Raw genomic sequence first — 17,990 nt, forward strand, 5'->3', positions numbered from 1 at the left:
AGTAGGACCCAGGGGCCCACCAGGCTGTAGGCCTGGCCCCTGGCGGTTGGGTATCCTCCCCCCAGCGGCGGGACATCCTCCGAGGTGCACGAACCCGAGAAGCTGCGCCGCACCAGGCGGGCGCCTCCTGCGTGCCCTTGACGGCAGGAGAGCCCTCCAGCCCCGGCTGGGGACGCGGGCGCCCCATCAATCCCACGGCACCGGCCGTGGCCCCAGGGATCCCGAGGACCCCCGGCGGGGCGAGGCGGGAGCGGCATCGGGTCGGCGCGTCCGCCGGACCCCGGCAGCTCTGCGAGACTGAGCCGCTCTGGCTGCGCGCCCAGCCCCGCGCCCCCTGGCTCTGCGCCAGGCCGGCGGGCGTGCGCCCGGCGCGCAGCACTGCAGCGCTGGTCATATGAGCAGAAATGATGAGAAAAGCACTTTTTAATCTTTTCGCACTTGCTCTGCGCGCTCAAACAGTTGCAGGATGTCGATGACAGACTTGCTCAGCGCTGAGGACATCAAGAAGGCAGTGGGGGCCTTTACCGGTGAGCAGCGCGCTCCCCTCCCCAGCCCTCTCCCCTGATCCACCACCCTGGCCCTGCACCCCCCCGGGTCGCGCGGCTAGACAGTCCTCCGGAGCGCTCCTCTGCCCAAGCATCCTGCGGGGAGCTGTCTGGACGGAGCAGGGGGTTCCTCGGCATTTCCCAACTCCTCTCGAGCGGGACTTGGCGCAGGGAGCCGGTGGGGAGGCCGGGTGGTGCTCTGCCAGACAACGGAAACTTGCCGGTGCCAAAGACAGGGTGGCCGTGCTGCGAGGATTCGGGGTCCAGACAAAGGGCAAACACCGGGGTCCAAAGCGGACCTTCCAGGTCCTTGTGGGCGCTTGATACTTCCCCTTTAAGGCACTTGGAGGGGCGCGGGTGCGCAAGCCTTCTCTCCAAGCAGCCCTTTTCGGAGGCCCCCCGTTGAGAACGGGACTCTACTTGGCTGGCGGTGGCTGGCTCCTTTGCAGTCCAAGCCCCTCTCTGGGGCCCAGGGCACCCCTCCCCACTCGCCCCCCCCACCACCACCAAGGACCCGCAAGCGATCAAGCATTCCAGGGATCGAATGGGGTGACCTTCCCCGCAGCTGGCATTGTTTCCGCCCAACCCTGCGGGGGGCATCCTCAGCGCTTGCAACTTCCAGCCTCCATAGGTTGCCCAGGTTGTGGGGTGGGCAGTCTAACCTCTCTGAGCTGCCCTGGACTTGAGCACTTAGTTGCCTACCTGCTTCTTCCCTCTGCTCCCCTAGCTGGGGAAACTGAGGCTGGGAGGAGACCAGAAACTTGCCCAAGGTCACCTAGAACAGAAGGGGGATTAGAACTAAGGTCATCTCCAGGTCTTGGTCCCCCTCCTTAGTGTCAGAGGTGGACCTGTCCTTCCCTCAGCTCAAGGCTGAGGGGAGGACATGACTCTCAACAGGATCCCTCCCTCCCTGCCACACCAAAACGACTCTAATTGTACCCTTTCCGGGTGTTCCTGAAAGGGAGCTTAGCACACAGAAAATTGGGGAGGGGGCGTCCCATTTCCTTTTTGCTTGGCATCCCCCTCCTCAGGGTATGAAGAAGTTCTGGAAGGCTACCCTTCCAGGGGTGCTGGGATAACCCACCCAAGACTCCTTGACCAAACTTCTCCCTCTGAAAAGAAACTTAACTGGGAGTTCCTGGGGAGCCTTCCAACACACCCCCAACTCCCACCAGAATTGATATCAGTGGCAAAGCCAGGGTTTCTGGGTCCTCCCCCTCCTCCTCCCCCTGTATGACCTTGAGAGAAACTTTGTCTTCCCTGTGTTGGTCGATTTTCTGGCAATACAATCTGTGGCCGAGAAAAAAGGTCAGCCCCCGCAGACATACACACACCACGTTCACACCACCTCCAAATCCCCAGCCCATCCCCATTTAGCCAACACCCAAAAGCCTTCATGGAAGCCAGGAAGCTGCTCTGTCTTCAAAGGTGATCCTGCTCCCAGGGAAGGGCATAGCAGAGTGGTCTACCTTTTGTACCTCTAGCTGTGTGACCTTGGGCCAAGCACTATCCATCCATCCGCGCTGGTCTGGGCTCCTTCCGCCCTCCCAGACAGGAGCATCCCTCCATCCCCCAGCATGGCCCAGGGAGCTCAAATCAACAAATACTGCTACCCTCCCTGTTCTCCTGCCTTTCCCTACTGCCCCTCCTGCCCTTCCCTACCATCTGCCTTTGTCCTCATTTTAACCGGACCCTCTCCACCCTGCCCCCACAGCTGTCGACTCCTTCGACCACAAAAAGTTCTTCCAAATGGTCGGCCTGAAGAAGAAGAGCCCGGATGATGTAAAGAAGGTGTTCCACATCCTGGATAAAGACAAGAGCGGCTTCATCGAGGAGGATGAGCTGGGGTAAACTGAGGCCTGCAGGGACCGCCCAGCCTGAGAGGGTGTGGGGGTTGGGACTCTGGCTTCTGAGGGCCCATCAGATCTGCCCCTTCTCTCTGCACATTTGGCAGAAAATATCTGTGCTTCACCACTATTGTTTCCGGAAGAATGAAATCGGCAGCAGAAAGTGCAACTTACTAGATTAAATTATAGCCACTTAATATTGCTAATGGGATGAGGCTACTTAATATTTAAACACACAGGAAGAGGCAGGTTTTCTGGATGCCTAACGCCATGTGCAAGACAGAGAGCGCTAGCTGGAGTATTTATTTCATTGATTTTTCATTTGCCTCAAAGGCACCCTCCACCATCCTGCAGACTGCACCCCCCTACCCCCACTTCTGTACCAGCGCAGCTAAAGCAGTGTCTGGACAAGTGGGGGATGCAGAACCGACTCTGAGGTTCAGAAGTCCTGAGAACAAAGCGGAGGAGGGGAAGATTATGACTAGGAAAATGCACCTGGCTCGTGTCTCCCCACCCAGCTGTGCCTTACATCACTCTCTGGCCAAGATGGCCTTGAATTTCGTCCTAAAGAGAAGGGGGAGGGTGTGGAGAGAGACCTTTCCGTAGGAACCTCCCTACCCATCCAATCCCACCCCAAATCATTTTGCAAGGATACCCTTTGTCTAGAACCTTCTCCTTCTACCTACCCACACACATATACACACAGACTGACTTCTACTAGTCCTCTAGGCGTCACCCTCTCCAGGAAGTCTCCCTGGTTTTCCCCCTCATCCCAGGTGGGATGGATGCACCCTCTGAGCACCCTTCTCTATCCCCATCATTGCATCCATCATCCTGTGTGGTCTCGCTCTGAGCACTCGACCTCCTCCTCATTTTTTCGGGTGACTTCCTTCTCTGTGGCCCCGATTTCCAGCATGGCCCCGGCACAGAGAAGACACTTTTGCATTTTTGGGGTTGGTTGAAAAAAAAAGCAAATGCAGGTGCCCTGCCCAGAGTGAGGTCGGCCTTTCGCCGAGGACGGGCTGTCCCTCCCTGCATGCCCCCCCGTTAAAGCACAACCACAGCCCAGGCCGCCCGGCACAACACAGCCACTGCACGCCCACTGCCGGCCGCCTCTCCCAGTTGCCCGCTGCCGCTGCGCAGGTGCCTGCCCACCATCCGGACACTGTTCCTGCAAGGTGACCTCCACGTGATTCCCTCCCCGGCTTTTCTCCCCAGATTCATCCTGAAGGGCTTCTCCCCAGATGCCAGAGACCTGTCTGTGAAAGAAACCAAGACACTGATGGCCGCTGGAGACAAGGATGGGGACGGCAAGATTGGGGTCGATGGTAAGTAGCCATGACCTGGGGCCAGAGCACATCGTGGATCTTGGGATTTTCGGATGCTAAGAGCTTGGAGCTATCTCTGTCTCAGGAGAGAGACAGGAGGGGTCTCCCACTCCTCAGGATTAGAAGGAAAAGGCAATGCATTAGGCTGAGAGCTCTAGCCAGGAACACACGCAAAACACCTGGTACATTTTATTTTTTCTGAATTTGAACAACCCGAAAGAAATAGATACGTTTTCCCTCCCTACTACGCAAGGAATCAAGGAGAATTTGGGGATTTTCCCTGAACTTCGCCTGCACTTTTACCTGGATTCTGGTGCCGGCTCTGCCCAACTGGCTGTGTGACCTTGGGCCGTCTCTGTCCTTCTCTGGGCCTCAGTCTCCCAACCGTAACCTGAGGAGATGAGGCCAACTGATCCCCAAGGACCCTGTGGGTTCTCATGTTTCTCAAAGTCCAGGGATGGAAATTCCTTGTCTTCTATCGTCCTCAGCATCTTGTCCTGGTATCCTGTAACGTTGGGTTTCAAAAACCTGTTTGGGCTTCACCCAAATATACCCTTCCCGCATTGTAGGAGAGCCAGGAAAAACAGCCAACTGGCAATCACCTGGGAATCAGGAAAAGGAGTATTGAACCCTGCCTTGCTTTGGGGGCTTTGCTTTCAGAACAAAGGAGGGGCTGGCGGTCCACCATCCCACATCCTTCTCCGTTCAGAACGAATATTCACAGAACACACAGAACACACCCCAGCAGCGTTATCTTTCTTAGCATCCCAACAGCCTGGAGAATGATCTCGATTTTGCAGATGGGGAAACTGAGGCAGGGGATGCTTAGCCTGTTCAAAGAGCTAGGATGGAAGTGAGTGAGCCGGGATTTAGAATAACCCTTTCCAGCAAGTTGTGTCTCATCTTCTAATCGTCCTTCCCGTCAACCTAAGAGAAAACTGTGTAGGGGCGCTTGGCCTCATGGGCTCAAATCCCTACCACTTTCTGGCGGTGTGACTTTGGGCAACTCCAGTAACTATTCTGGGCTTCAGTTGTCTCATCTCTGAACTGAGGATAACGACAGTCCTTATCCCATGGGATTGTCGTGAGCATTAGATGTGTTAATGTGTAAAGGGTTTAGAATAGTGTCTGGCAGGAGTCGGGGCTATATATGTGTTTGTTACCTAAATTTTTAAAAACAGGGACTAGGTTGTCTTCATCCTTTTATATTCAGTATAGAGCCCACATCTCCCCCAAAGCAGGCACTTAATAAACGTCCGTTCCGAGTGTAGAGACCAGCCCTCCAGGCTCTGCTTCCTGTCTGCGCTTCCCCAGCTATGACCTTGGCCCCGGCCCCTCTCTACACCCAGTTCCCGTGCCAGCAAGTGGGGTTCACGGTTTAAATCCCAAGACCTGGTTGGGCTCATCATGAAAATTAAGTGGCTATTGACACAAAATGGCTCTGGGAAAGCTGAAAGGCTTCTGAATGTGGGTGTACGTGATTAAAGTTTTATGCCCGAGACCAAAATGGAGAAACTTGGGCAAGGTCAGGCTGAACGAGTCCCCTGGCATTCCAGCGCCAGCTGTCTCTCCTGCGCTGCGAAGGAGGGAGGTGATTTTAAAGGAGCGGGTGCAGAAAGTGCTGGAGAGAAATGGGTGGCTGGTCTTGGCTGGTCTTGGCGGGTCCGCGAGTGGCGAGTAGCACATCTCCCCAGGCTCCTTCCTGAGAGCCCCACCTGGGAATGGGGTTCCCATCGGGACCCCAACCCAAACCTCCAGACCTGCTTCCCCTTTTTATGGGCAGCCAGTAGGCTGGAGCTGGGCAGGAAGCGGTAGGCGGGGCCTTCATGGATGGCTGCTCACTAGCAACCTACATGATAAAGAAAAACCAGGCCATACCCTAGGCTGCTTCCCTCCGCCTCCCTCCCTGCCCATCTCCAGTCTTAAAGAGCTAACCCAACTCTTCCAACAGATCCAACAGACGTTTCCCGAGTAGCAAGCCAGTGCGAGGCTGTCAGGGAGGGAAAGATGAATTCAACCCTATTCCCAGAGGTCCTGTTTCCTGGCTGGGTGCCCCAGAGCAGAGGCCCAGCAGCCCTGAGCCCCAGTTGCTCATCGATGAGCTGGGCATGACGACACATCGCTCACAGGCATCTGTGAGGTTCCGTGACCCGAAGCATGTTAAGCGCAGCCAGCGCCCAGCACATTGCAAGTTCTCGGCCAGCAGCAGCCACGATGCTATTTCTATCCTAGCTGCAAGGTGCTTACAGTTCCATGTATATGTACACAAAGGAATGCCAACACCTGGAGGTTGCGGAGGAGCCTTCTGGAGAGGGCGAGATGGCGGAGTGGAGGCGTATGGGAGGCTGGGGACAGGAAGCCGCTGGCCGGAGGAGGGGGCCGGGGGTGTTCCTGGGAGAGCTCAGGGCAAGGTGTTGGTTTCAGCAAGGGCACAAGGCTGGGAGGTTTAGGGATGTCTAGAAACGGGCAAGAAAGTTGTTTGGCTGGAGGTGGAAGAAGAGAGAGACTTGTTAGCTGTGTGGTAACGCGTGCCGAACCCTGCCCGAGCGTCACCTAGGACGGAGGATGGAGGGGCTGGTGCAGAAGGAGCAGCGTCCGCGCCCTAGGCACACTGGATGCAAACCCAGGGGTGTCTGCCAGCGCTTTCCAGCTCAGGATGACCGATGGGAGGTCTGGGGGTCAGGGCAGAATGAAACAGGGTGGGGCAGGAGAAGAAACAGGGGGCGGATCCCCGGAGTCAGCAGGGCCCCACGTGGTACACTTTTGAGAATGGAAGATACATGTACCTCCCTTTCTCACCTCCACCCCAAACATGGTACTTTTTCTGGAGGGTGCCGGGAAGGATGGGGTGACGATGTCTGGTAGGCAGTGAGATGGGAGGCAGAGGACTTTGCAGTCCCCTGGGAAGTTCTGTTTCAGCCACGATGCTTTCCTGCCTGTTTCCTATAAAGGCAAAGGGTTCCAAGCCCTGCCCAGCAGCAGGAGGATGCTTTCAACTGCTGGTGGGACCCGAGGGAAGTTACGGAACCCCATCTGACCTTCAGGTGCCTGATCTTTATAATCAGGAGCCAGTCACTGGGGTCCCAGCCAGGTCTGGGATTCCAACGGATGCCTCAGCAAATAAACCTCTAAGCAGAGGACCAGCTGAGCCCGGGCCACCTAGCATAATGAGAGCAGTAACGTCAAACTCACGGAGCACTTACCGTGTGTCAGGCACTGTGCTCAGCATTTTACGCCCCCGATCTTCCTAGCTGTCTCTGAAGTGGAGACTATTACTATCTTCATTTTATAGACGAGGACACCGAGGCTCGGAGAGGCTAGGGCTTTGCCTAAACCTCATGTCTTGGAAGAGGCAAGGTCAGGATCTGAGCTCACGTGTGCTGGATCAAAGCACGTGCCCTGTGCGTGCTCTGCTCATTCATGGAGTTCAGCGAGCACCTACCCTAAGATGATTTTATGTACTGACTTATTGCCTGCTTCTCTCTCCCCCGCTGCGATGCCAGGTCCACAAAAGCAGGAATTTTGTCTTGTTCCGTTCTGACCCCACCACCTAGAATAGGGCCTGACACACAGAAGGGGCACAAGGGAAGTTTGCTGAATGAACGAATGAGTGAATGAATGAATACATGGCCAGCTCTGGGGCTGCAGTGATGAGGAAGAGTGGTGTGTAGGGAGAGGTGTGTAGGGAGAGGTCTACGGGCAAAGGCTGGAGACCCGTGTGGGCTGGGGGCTTGCATGCAGCAGGTGCTGGGGAATTCTAGAAGCAGGACCACGTTCGTCTCCCACTGTTTGCCCTCTCAAGGTGAGTGATGCTTACCAGGTCCTTGAGAACCCCAGATTGAAGGGAGGGAATAGAGAGACAGAGTTCTAATAATAACCCTTTGCATTCCCGTCTCTGGGGCAACTACTTCTAGGAAGCTCAGACTTTTATAGATGTGGTCGATTGATTCTCAAAGTCCACCCTTGAGAGGCTGGTGCAGAGCTGGTAACAGAGAGTTTTAAGGCAGGAAAGGAGAAAGAAGCTGGACAGAGGTAGAAGGTACCCCACACCCGGCCACAGTTGCAAAACCCAGGCACAAATAACCGGCTAAGGGAAGGACTCCTTCTCAAGTGTTTGCCCTTCCCCTTGGTGGGTCTCACACTGGAGCCAACATCGGAATCCCTGGAGGGCTTCTCACAACACACATGGCCGTGCCCGAACCCAAGTTTCTGATTCCTCACGTCTGGAGTGGAGCCCAAGTGTTCACGCTTCCAACAAATTCTTCGGTGGGGCTGGTGCCCCGGGGACCATGCCCTGGTCCTAGAATAATCATCCTAGAAGATGGGTGCCATCACTCTTCCCCTTCTACAGTGAGGACACCAAGGCACTGAGGGGTTTAGTGTGCAGGCCCACTGAGTCACAGAGCCAGGAAGGAGGCTCAGAGGTCCAGCCAGGACCCCCCGGTCCCCTGCCTCTCATACAGATGTGTCCCCCGCCCGGGCTCTCCACTCGCAGTGCCTGCCCATGTGGAACGTGCAGGCCGACAGGACCAGCGGCTGCCACCCGTGCGGCATGTCCTGTGTGCCAGGCACTGCGCCCCAGCCTTAGCTCATAGGGCTGGTGCAGCTGCATGACAGCTCCCAGCGCCACGAGATACACCCGCACCGCACCGACCCGCAACCTGAGCCTCGGAAGTGGGGCGACTTGCCAATCAGCCCATCACACGGCCAATCAGCATCCCGGCTCTCCAAACCCGACACTCTGACTCCGGGTGGCCCACTGCTCCCCACCGTGCTGCGGACGGGATCTGGACACCCCGGACACACACACACACACGGACAAGATCTGCATACCCCGCATACACACACACATGGACAAGATCTGTACACGCTGCATACACACACGCACTCTCTCACACTTTCTCTCATATACACACTCATACACTCTCTCACACGATCTCTCATTCACACACACACACTCCCTCATGCACTGTCTCAGAGATGCTCACACACTCACACACATACTCTCTCACACACACTCTCACGCACTCCCTCATGCACTCTCACACACTTATATACATACTCTCTCATACACACACTCACACACTCTCCCCTACACACTCTCACATACTCACACACTCCCTCATGCACTCTCTCACACACACTCTCACACACATACTCTCTCATACACACACATTCTCACACACACTCTCACACATACTCTCATACACACTCCTATACACTCCTCACATACTCTCACACACACTCCCTCATGCACTCTCTCACAGACACACACTCTCTCATACACACTCACACAATCACACGTACTCTCATTCACACACTCACACATTCCTACACTCACACTCTCTCATACACACACTCTCTTACACTTTCACACACACATGCTCTCTCTCTCTCTCACAAACACATACACACACACACACACACACACACACACACACAGAGGATCCTTGTTACTGGTTCCCTGAAACCTGATTCCGGTGATGGGTCCTGTTTCCAAGGCTCCCAGCCTCTTCCAGCCCAAGAGCCTGTGGTTTACTTTTTGCTTCTGATGCTGAAAAATTTCATCATAATTATGGCTGGACCACGGCGATCTCCTCTACTCACATGCCTCAGGGCATTTACCTTTTCTGCTTCCTTCTGGCAAAATCTGTTCTCTTTTATCCTTAAGCAGCCCATTTAATGTCTCCAGCAGGCAAGGAGTGAGGGAGTAAGCCTTTGGGCCAAAACACCTGAAGTCAGGCCGAAAATCCAACCCACAGAATGCGGTGGTGTAGACAAGCCAAGCTCTTTTCTCTCTCTGGGCAACCACCTCCTCATCCCAAAGTGGGAACAAAAATGCCCACCTCACAGGGCTGTTGCTTGCATGAAGTGAGTGTTCTGGAAGTGATTCCTTTCCTCCGATTTTACAAGCGCGTTTTCTCTCGGAAGCCGCCTCGAAACACCGAAGGACAGGAAACGGGGTCTAAGATAGAGAACAGTGACGGGGACTGCAGGAGAGGTCTTCCAGCCCTCAGCCCCTGTGGGATGTGGTTTCTGGGGAAGGCAGGAGGAGCCTATCAGAGCCGGCCGTGGTCCTGGTGGCAGAGTCCTAAGGTGTACAGTATTTTGTCCCGTCTCCCTGCGTCTTCACACCGACCCCATGAGGTTGGGGGGACAGAGTCTGTGATCCCCACTGAGAGCTGTGACAACTGAGGCCCGGTGGGAGCTGTGCCAGGGTCACACAGAAATCCTTGGCGGAACAGAACCTGTGTCCCCTGACTCTGCCACTCCCTCCGCCGGCTTCGTGGAGACATTCAGGTTATAAATGGTTTCCGGGCTTAGCGAGATGCTGGCTTGAATTCGCGAGTGGACGGACGCTCCCTCACCCCGGCCTGTGTGCAGCTAGATATGACAGATCGGAGGGAGAGGAAGCAGCACTCTTAGAGACCTGCCTTCCTGTGAGGAGGAGCCGTGGGGAGGGAGGAGAGAAGACATCCCCTCTCCATCGATCCCTCTCCTGCTTCCGTGGGTCAGGGCGTGAGTCAGAACCCCACCTCTGAGAGAGAGGGAGGGACGCACCCCAGGTGAGCCGTCCTGAGTTAGAATTTCCTGGCTGAGTGACTCACGGCCTCAGTTTCCCTGTTGGTAAAATGGGGACAAGAGAGCCAGCGCAGATGGAACAGGATGACACCGAAGGCAGGGCCTAGCACGGGGGGAGCCCCCAGGACTGTTTACGCCGCTCTGCGTGGCCGTCTGGCTTGACCCCAAATGACCCTGCCTCCCGTTCCCCAGGGTGGGAAAGTGATCCCTGTTTGCAGTACCGATTTATAAGGAACCCGGCCCAGGAGCTATTTAGAGGCGAGGTGCTAAACCGGGGGCTGGTGCCTCTGTCCTGGTCATCACGACAGAGGGAAGGGAAGACGGTTCCAAGCACTGACTCAATGTCTGTCTCAGGTTCACTTGGGGCCGTCAGCATGTGCTGGTCTCACCTGTCAAGAGCTTCTAAATTTGTCCAGTCCCCTCGGTGCTGGGACTGGGGCAGACCTAATTAGGCTAATTTCAGCTTCCTGTGGGGAGGACTGAGCCCTCCCACCGCCCCCCCACCCTCTCCGCCCCACCCCAAGGGCCCCTCCAAGAGCCAGGTCAGGACTCTGGGTCCCGCCAAAGGAACACCGGCCCTCGCATCTCCACAGGGAGCCTTGATTTAGATGCGCTCCCACTGTGTGCTGGGCCCCCCGCACCAGGCGCTTCTCACCAGATTACCTTATGTGGTCCTCCCCAGAGCCCTATCCCCATTTTACAGATTCAGAAGCTGAGGGTCAGAGGCTGAGTTTCCACAGATGGGCAAGCGGGAGTTGGGGGCCTGACTCAGTGGGTTAGATGGTGCCAGAAACTTGGGGCAGGTCAGCTGCCTGCTCTTCAGGCACCCCCGCCCCCCACCCTCTGGCTGCTCACGTCCTCCCTGTCCTTGTCTCCGAGATTTCTGTGGCCATTTTGAAGCTCCAGCCTGTGTCGCTTGGAGCAGAGCTCCAAGGGAGAGGGAACTAAAACTTTCGGACCAGGCATCCTTCTGCCTTTGCTCGTTTGGCCTTCCCAACTGCCAGGCAAGCAGACGTTATCATGCCCCTTCACAAACGGGAGTGAAGTGGTGAGTGGAGGTCCCCCAGCCAGGAAGCGAAGGAACAAGAATCAGACCCAGCTCCAGGTGCCAGGTGGGACAGGAAATGGTGGTAGGGCGGGGGCGGGGCAGGGGCTGTAAGAGCTCCCGTGAGGGATAGTAAATGGATAGTAAATGTCATAGTGCTGGTTGCCAGGCCTTCGTTCCCTCTGTGCTGGGCAGCAGACAGGCATTTCCTAGGCTTGGTTTCACATAGCTTTAGCTGTAGAACAGCTTTTTTTTTTTTTTTTTTTAAGATTTTATTTATTTATTCGACAGAGAGATAGAGCCAGAGTACAAGCAGGGGGAGCAGCAGAGGGAGAAGGAGAAGCAAACTCTCCACCGAGCAGGGAGCCTGATGTGGGGCTCGATCCCAGGACCCTGGCTGGGATCATGACCCGAGCCGAAGGCAGATGCTTAACGGACTGAGCCACCCAGGCACCCCGAGTAGAAGCATCACAACAGCTACCAAATGCGGAGTGCTGGCTACACGTGTCAGGCCTGGGGCAAGAGCCTTAGTGCAGGTTCCTTTGAATGAGTCAGAGAGCTCCGTTTTACAGGTGGGGAAACTGAGGCACGGTGTGGTGAAGTAGCTCTAGTCCAAGGTCATGGAAGCAAAAACAGGAGTTGGGAGCTGACTCCCAGAGCCCTTGCTCCAAGCCCTGTGGGAGAGCTGGCAAGACGTCTTCTAGACCTGACCTTGCACAGAGGAGAGCACGGTGTGAGCAGGAGGCAGAACCAAGGTCCGCACCCCGTCCCCGTTCCGCATCCCAGCATCCTACCGCCAAATCAGGTGACATAGACTTTGCAGGACTTTGTATGTCTGCTCATTTGTTTTTCTTTAAGGAGAAACCTAACATTTTAGAGGAGACTCCCCCCTCCCCAGAAGAGGGCTGTTTGTTAATTGGCTGATTGCTAAGAGCTCTGCCCTGAGGCACCTACGAAAGGTCCAGAAGAGGTGACCGCTGCCCTCGATTTGTCTACAAAATGCCCTGCTCCAGCTTCTGGGAGGATAAAATTAGAATGCAGTGTTCTCTGCAAAAAGCCAGGGCACGTGGCCTTTGTGACGTCCTGCCCGCTTCAGAGTAGACCCCAGGGTGGGCAGAGGGGTCTGTCTTCAGAGGCTTTTGAAAAGCCCACGGGTCCAAGATACCCCCCAGTCAGGCTCCAAAAGGCCTGACCTTCTGCCCCTGGAACGTCCCTTGGTTGGCATTCCTTGGTCCCCTTCACACTGATGGCACCAAATGCCATCATCTAGCGTGAAGGTGGTGAAATGGCTCTTTGCCGATGAGCGGCCCCAGGACCGTGATCTCTAGGGGGAGGCTTAGGGAGGTCAGTGCAGGTCGGGAAACCATAAGGACCAACTTTCCCTCTCGACAATTTCTCCGTGAGCTGGCGCTGGCAGACAGACTCATTTCTCCTTTATCCCGGCGCAGAGCGAACTCTGCCCAAGGACAGGCTACCTCGGCCCTGGCCAGTTTTCCAGATTCAGTGGCAGGTTGAGAGTTCCTGCCGCACACAGCCTGGGACCCCAGCCCAGTCAGGAATGGCCTCTCCACACTCACGCAGGGGGTGCACCTGGGACCACTGGCCAACTTGTTCCTCTCTCTCTTATTTTCTGCATGACCCTGACCCTTCAGGTCTCCAAGCCTTCCGTTTCTCCATCTGCGACTTGGGAATTACTGCCCGATGTGAGAATTCTATGAGGCTAGTCGGAATTTGTTGAAACCCACGGAGGACTCAGGAGCCGTCCGTCCATCCATCTGTCCATCCATCCATTTGCTTATTAGCACCAGGTTCTACTCTGTTGCTAGGGCAGTGGTGGACAAGTTGGGGCTCCCTGCCCTCCTGGGGTTTACATTCTAGTAAAGGGGAGATCAACAAAAGGAAGTCAGTCCGTAAATAAGCTCATTTCAGAGAGTGCAAAGTACCATGAAGTAAATAAAACGGGGGTAAAGTGACAGAGTCATGGAGGATGGGGATAGTTGAGCTGGCGCATGAGTCACTCTGCACCTAGGTCAAAGTTGGTGGGGAAGCTCGGGGGTAAAGAAGGGAGCCTTAAAGCAGAAGCTTGACTCCCGTCTGCTCTGTGATCTTGGGCAAGCTACTTAGCTCTCGGGCCTCAGTTTCTCCATCTGTAAAATAAAGACGAAAGCATCTCTCCCATGGAGGAGTCATGAGAATTTAATGAGATTATATATATGTGTGTGTGTGTGTGTGTGTATATATATGTACATATATACATACACACACACACATATATATATACACACACGCACACACACATATACACACACACACACACATAAAATGTGTAAAACACTTGCCATTTGGCATTCAATACATAAGAATTCCTAAATTCTATAAAAATGGACAGTATTAATGAGAGAACAGCCTGCCTCACCAAGGGGCTGTGGGGTCACAGGAGCTCCTGGCTGAGGAACCAAACACTGTGTCCCTGGCCCCTGGGAGGGATTTTTGGAGTATTCGGTGTTTGGGCTCCATCCCTGCCCCTCACTGTTACCACTCCGCCTGTGGCCCCGTGGGTGTTTCGGACCAGCTAGAGGACCTTCTCTCTCTGCCACCTCTAGTCGATACTTAGGTCCCCACATCCAGGTCACTTGTCTTTCCTGCCCTCGGGAACAGCCTGGGGACAGGAGAGGGTGGCGTCCACTTCCCAGCTCACACCCCAGGAGAAGGAGGAGCCCGGGGACGTGTCCCTCTGCCTGGGAGGGATCCCACCTGTTAATCCCACGGTGGGAGCCTGTGTTTGGTTTGGTTGCTGTTAGTTTTTTCGCTTTTTTATTTGGAAACAACGTTCGCTTTACAGAAGAGCCGCAACGACAGCATGGTGGCTTCCGTATACCCCACACGCAGCGTCCCCCAGGGCTACCACTGCACGTGACCGCGGCACAGAAGGACTACAATGAGGTCGCATGGGATCGGGGGTGGGGGCACATACGTGCTTCATTCAAAATCTGGGGAGGGCAGTGCTCCCCTTAAGGAGCCCCAGTCCTTCTGGTGGCCTTTCTGAGGCCACTTCATATTCGTTTTCACGGGTCTCTCCCAAGGAATTGGTACTGCCCCCCACCTCCGCTGCCCTGACAGACACCCAGACCCACACCCAGAGAGGCACATTTCCCAGCAGACACGCCAGGCAGGGCCTGGCCCCCTAACTTTCAATGCTTTCTAGATGCAGTGGAGACTTACCTGGGGGCCCACACTCTCCGGCAGGCTGGGGACACAGCTTCTCAGAGAGCATCGTGGTAGAGGGTGGCAAACTCCTCCTTGTCCTCTCTGGTCTCCTGGAGAGAAAAACAACAGGGCAGGCACTCCCTGGGCCCCCTTTACTCCAAAGAAAGGTCTCAGAAGCCCCCGTTACTCTGTGATAGCCCCTGTGACTGTCACACAAGGACCCCGCCATTAGGAGGACCTAGGGAACAGGGGCAGAGGAGCTCACAGCGGGGTGGGAGGGGGAATCCAAGGACCTCCTGTGCACCAGCACCTCGCTTCTGACTATCTCCCAATTCAAGAAGCAGCGCTGACTTTTCTCCCTTTTACAGATGATGACAGTGAGTCTCAGAGAGGCCAGGAGATTTGTCTGAGCTCACACAGCCCATAAGTGGTGGAACCAGACTCAGGGCCCCAGGCCTGTTTGGAGCGCCAGCCCTATCACGCAGGACACCAGCCTAGCATGGCTACTGGGTTCTTCCTAAATCTGTCCCCTTGTTTCCTGCCTTCCGAGCCTGCGCCATGAAAAGCCACGGCCTGTGATCCCTTGCCACTGTCTGCTTTCTCCTGTGGGCTCCTGCTCCCTCACAGGACTCTATTCGAAGCCACCTTCCCTCTGAAGTTTTGGTGACACCTTAAGTAGAGGTGTGCCTCTTCTCCCCGTGACAGTGAAGTCTCTGCACCTTCCATCCATTCACAAACACGCACGGCCCCTCAGTGTCGGGCTTGGAGGCAGGTGGTGGGATGGAGCAGGAAAGAAGGGGAGTGGGCTCTCTCCAGAGAGACACGTTTATGTCCCAGTGGGAGAGGCAGATAACGAATAAGCAAGAACACACTCAGAAGGATTTCGAGAGTGGTAAGTGCTATATGACTAGAATAAAAACTGATGATAGCAAAAAGGATCCCGGTAGGGGAGGGTCACTACTGTCACCAGAGAGGTCAGAAAAGGCCCCAGGGGAGCGACATCAGAGCTGGGGCCTGGTGAGTGAGAAGAAGGTAGCCGTGGGAAGTCTGAGAACACACCAGGCGGAGAGAACAGCAGGTGCAAAGATCCTGGGGTGGGAATGGGCTGGGCACACTGGAGATTCAGACAGAAGGCCAGCGGCATGGAGCTTGTCCTGCCAAGGACGGTTTCTTCCCTGATTAGGCCAGAAGCTCCTTCAAGGCAGAGATCATCTTCGGCTCCCCTGTGTCTCCCCTTACCTGGTCGGGGCCATCCCTTTGTTCATGTAGGTGGAGTCGGATTGAGTAGAGGGACACGGGATCTCCCCCGAGTGCTGTCACCAACCCCTGACATCAGTTCATATCCAATGAAGTGGGGCAGGGAGACGCTCCTGAGGCGGGAGGGGCAAGCCCTGTAGAGAGACCCTGACCCCAGGGCTTGAGTCCCAGCTGAGCCCCTTAGGACCCCAGAGGCTCTGAAAAGTCACTTGTCTTCTCTGGGCCTCAGTGTCCCCTTCTGTAAAATGGGACTAGCTCCCAGGTTCCTGAGGGGTGGGCAGGACTCCGTGAGCCGCTGTGTGAGACAGGGCCTAGCTCAATGGAGCACCCGCGCCCCCACCTGTCTGACCTGCGTGGAGATGTCACTTGCTCTGGTCTCCTCCAGAGTCTGGTTCGGCCCCCCTGAGGAGGAAGAACGCACAGCGGTCCTTGAACCAAGCTGCTCACCGGAATCCCCGCTGAACAGCTAAAAGAACTCCTCCCTGACCCGGGGCCTCCTAAGTCACAAATCCTAGGGCAAGGACCTGGCCATCTGTGTCTTCTTAGGATTCTGCTGGTGATCCTGGTAGGCAGCCGGGGAGAAATTAGACAAGGAGCTAAGGAAGAGCTCCAGGTCCCAAGAGGCTCCAACAGACCTGGGTCTAAGCCCTGGTTCTGCTCGTCACTAGCCGTGTGGCCCCATAAAGACAGCTGGACTCTGAGCCTCAGCTTCCTCATCTGTAGAATGGGAATGAAGACCACGTGCGTACGGCGAGATCAGAGTCAGACAAGATCTTGAATATCAAGTGCTTAGAATAGCTCCTGATGTGGGGTAAACCATCAGACGCCTGCCGCTGTTATCACTGTAGTTACTATTAGGAATTTGCGGGTGGCAGGACATCATGAGCAAGAGAGGTGGCGGGCTCGCTAAGAGAACACTTCTCCGGATGGGCACTGAGTGGGATACGGAAGTAGTAGTTGGCATCACTGTACTGCACACCTAACGTGAATATAACCGTGTGTATTCACTACTGTGGAATCGAAATGTCTAAAAAGCAAAACAAAAGAGATAATAGGCTCATCGTTTCCCATTTGTTCGTTCGTTCGTTCATTCATTCATTCATTCCTCCCCACACTCACTCATTCCGTTACTCTAGGTCTGCAGCAGGTGGGAGAACCAGCAGGAGGCACCGTGTGGGGCGCAGCGGTCAGGCCGTGGTGAGTCCTCCCATGCTGTCCTCCTCTGACTCACCTCTCTGTCCTCTTCTTTTGCAGAATTCTCCACTCTGGTGGCCGAAAGCTAAGAGGCTGTGACTACCCCTGGTCTTCCACCCCTCCGCCCCAAACACCCAATGTCAGCCCCTCTTGCTGCCCTCCTGCATTTCTGTTCAGTGTGTTTATGTTATTTTTTACTCCTCCCATCCCCTGTGGCCCTCAAATGACATCATTCTTCTGAAAAATGCTGGTGAAACAATAAAGGCTGAACCAATCGGATTCTGCTGCTCGGGAGGCCCCGGGTCTGGTGGGGTGTGGAGCTTGCCTTGGCTTTCCACACCTGTGCAAGGGGGTGGTGTAGGATTTAGACTGAAAGGACAGGACAGGAGGGAAATTTCCTGACCCCTCCTCCGCCTGTGGTCCTGAGAATGGTACCCTGCGTGGGTTATCCATTAATCCTTGAAACCACCCATAAGGTAGGTGATGAAACTCCCATTTTACAGATGCAGAAGTTAAGTCTTAGCAAGGAAAGTGATGTGTGTAAACCCACACAGCCAGGACGTATGGGTGGATGGATGGAGGGAGGAGTGGACAGCCATGAAGACTCTTTGTTACAAATGACAGAAGCCTGACCCAGAGTAACTTAAACGAAAAAGGAAAAAGGAAAAAAAAAAAAACACAAAGATTTGGTTATGCCTGAATAGTCCAGGGGTAGGCCTTCAGGAACGGTTGGATCAAGGGACTCAAGTGATATCCCTTCTTCCCATATCTCTGAGCACTGGATTCCTTTGTGCTAGATTCGCTGTCAGACAGGCGCTCCCTCGTGATGGCAAGATTCCTCCAGCAGCTCAAAGCCAGTAAAAATAACTTCTCTCTTCCAATCCCTCCATCAAGAAGACCCAAATTTAGTTCCATGAATACCAATAGCTAATATTTATTGTGCACTTCCTTTGTGCTGAACCCTTTCCGTGATTCCCTCTGAACA

The 17,990-nt window shown here is 55.0% G+C and overlaps 1 protein-coding gene across 1 annotated transcript; it reads left to right on the forward strand.

Annotated features, from left to right (window-relative positions):
- The first annotated feature begins 373 nt into the window (after positions 1–373).
- PVALB (parvalbumin) lies at positions 374–17,284 on the forward strand. The gene is made up of 4 exons (XM_046012610.1): positions 374–527; positions 2,260–2,392; positions 3,611–3,720; positions 17,066–17,284. Exons 1-4 carry the CDS (start codon positions 467–469, stop codon positions 17,092–17,094), a joined length of 333 nt encoding a protein of 110 aa, XP_045868566.1. The 5' UTR covers positions 374–466; the 3' UTR covers positions 17,095–17,284.
- Positions 17,285–17,990: the final 706 nt, after the last annotated feature.

This window comes from Meles meles, chromosome 7 (genome assembly GCF_922984935.1).
Source record: "Meles meles chromosome 7, mMelMel3.1 paternal haplotype, whole genome shotgun sequence".
NCBI lineage: Eukaryota > Metazoa > Chordata > Mammalia > Carnivora > Mustelidae > Meles > Meles meles.

Coding starts and splice junctions, on each gene's coding strand:
- PVALB (XM_046012610.1), top strand. CDS start 467: ATGTCGATGACAGACTTGCTCAGCGCTGAGGACATCAAGAAGGCAGTG. Junction 528..2,259: donor GGCAGTGGGGGCCTTTACCG/GTGAGCAGCGCG, acceptor CTGCCCCCACAG/CTGTCGACTCCTTCGACCAC. Junction 3,721..17,065: donor CGGCAAGATTGGGGTCGATG/GTAAGTAGCCAT, acceptor CTTCTTTTGCAG/AATTCTCCACTCTGGTGGCC.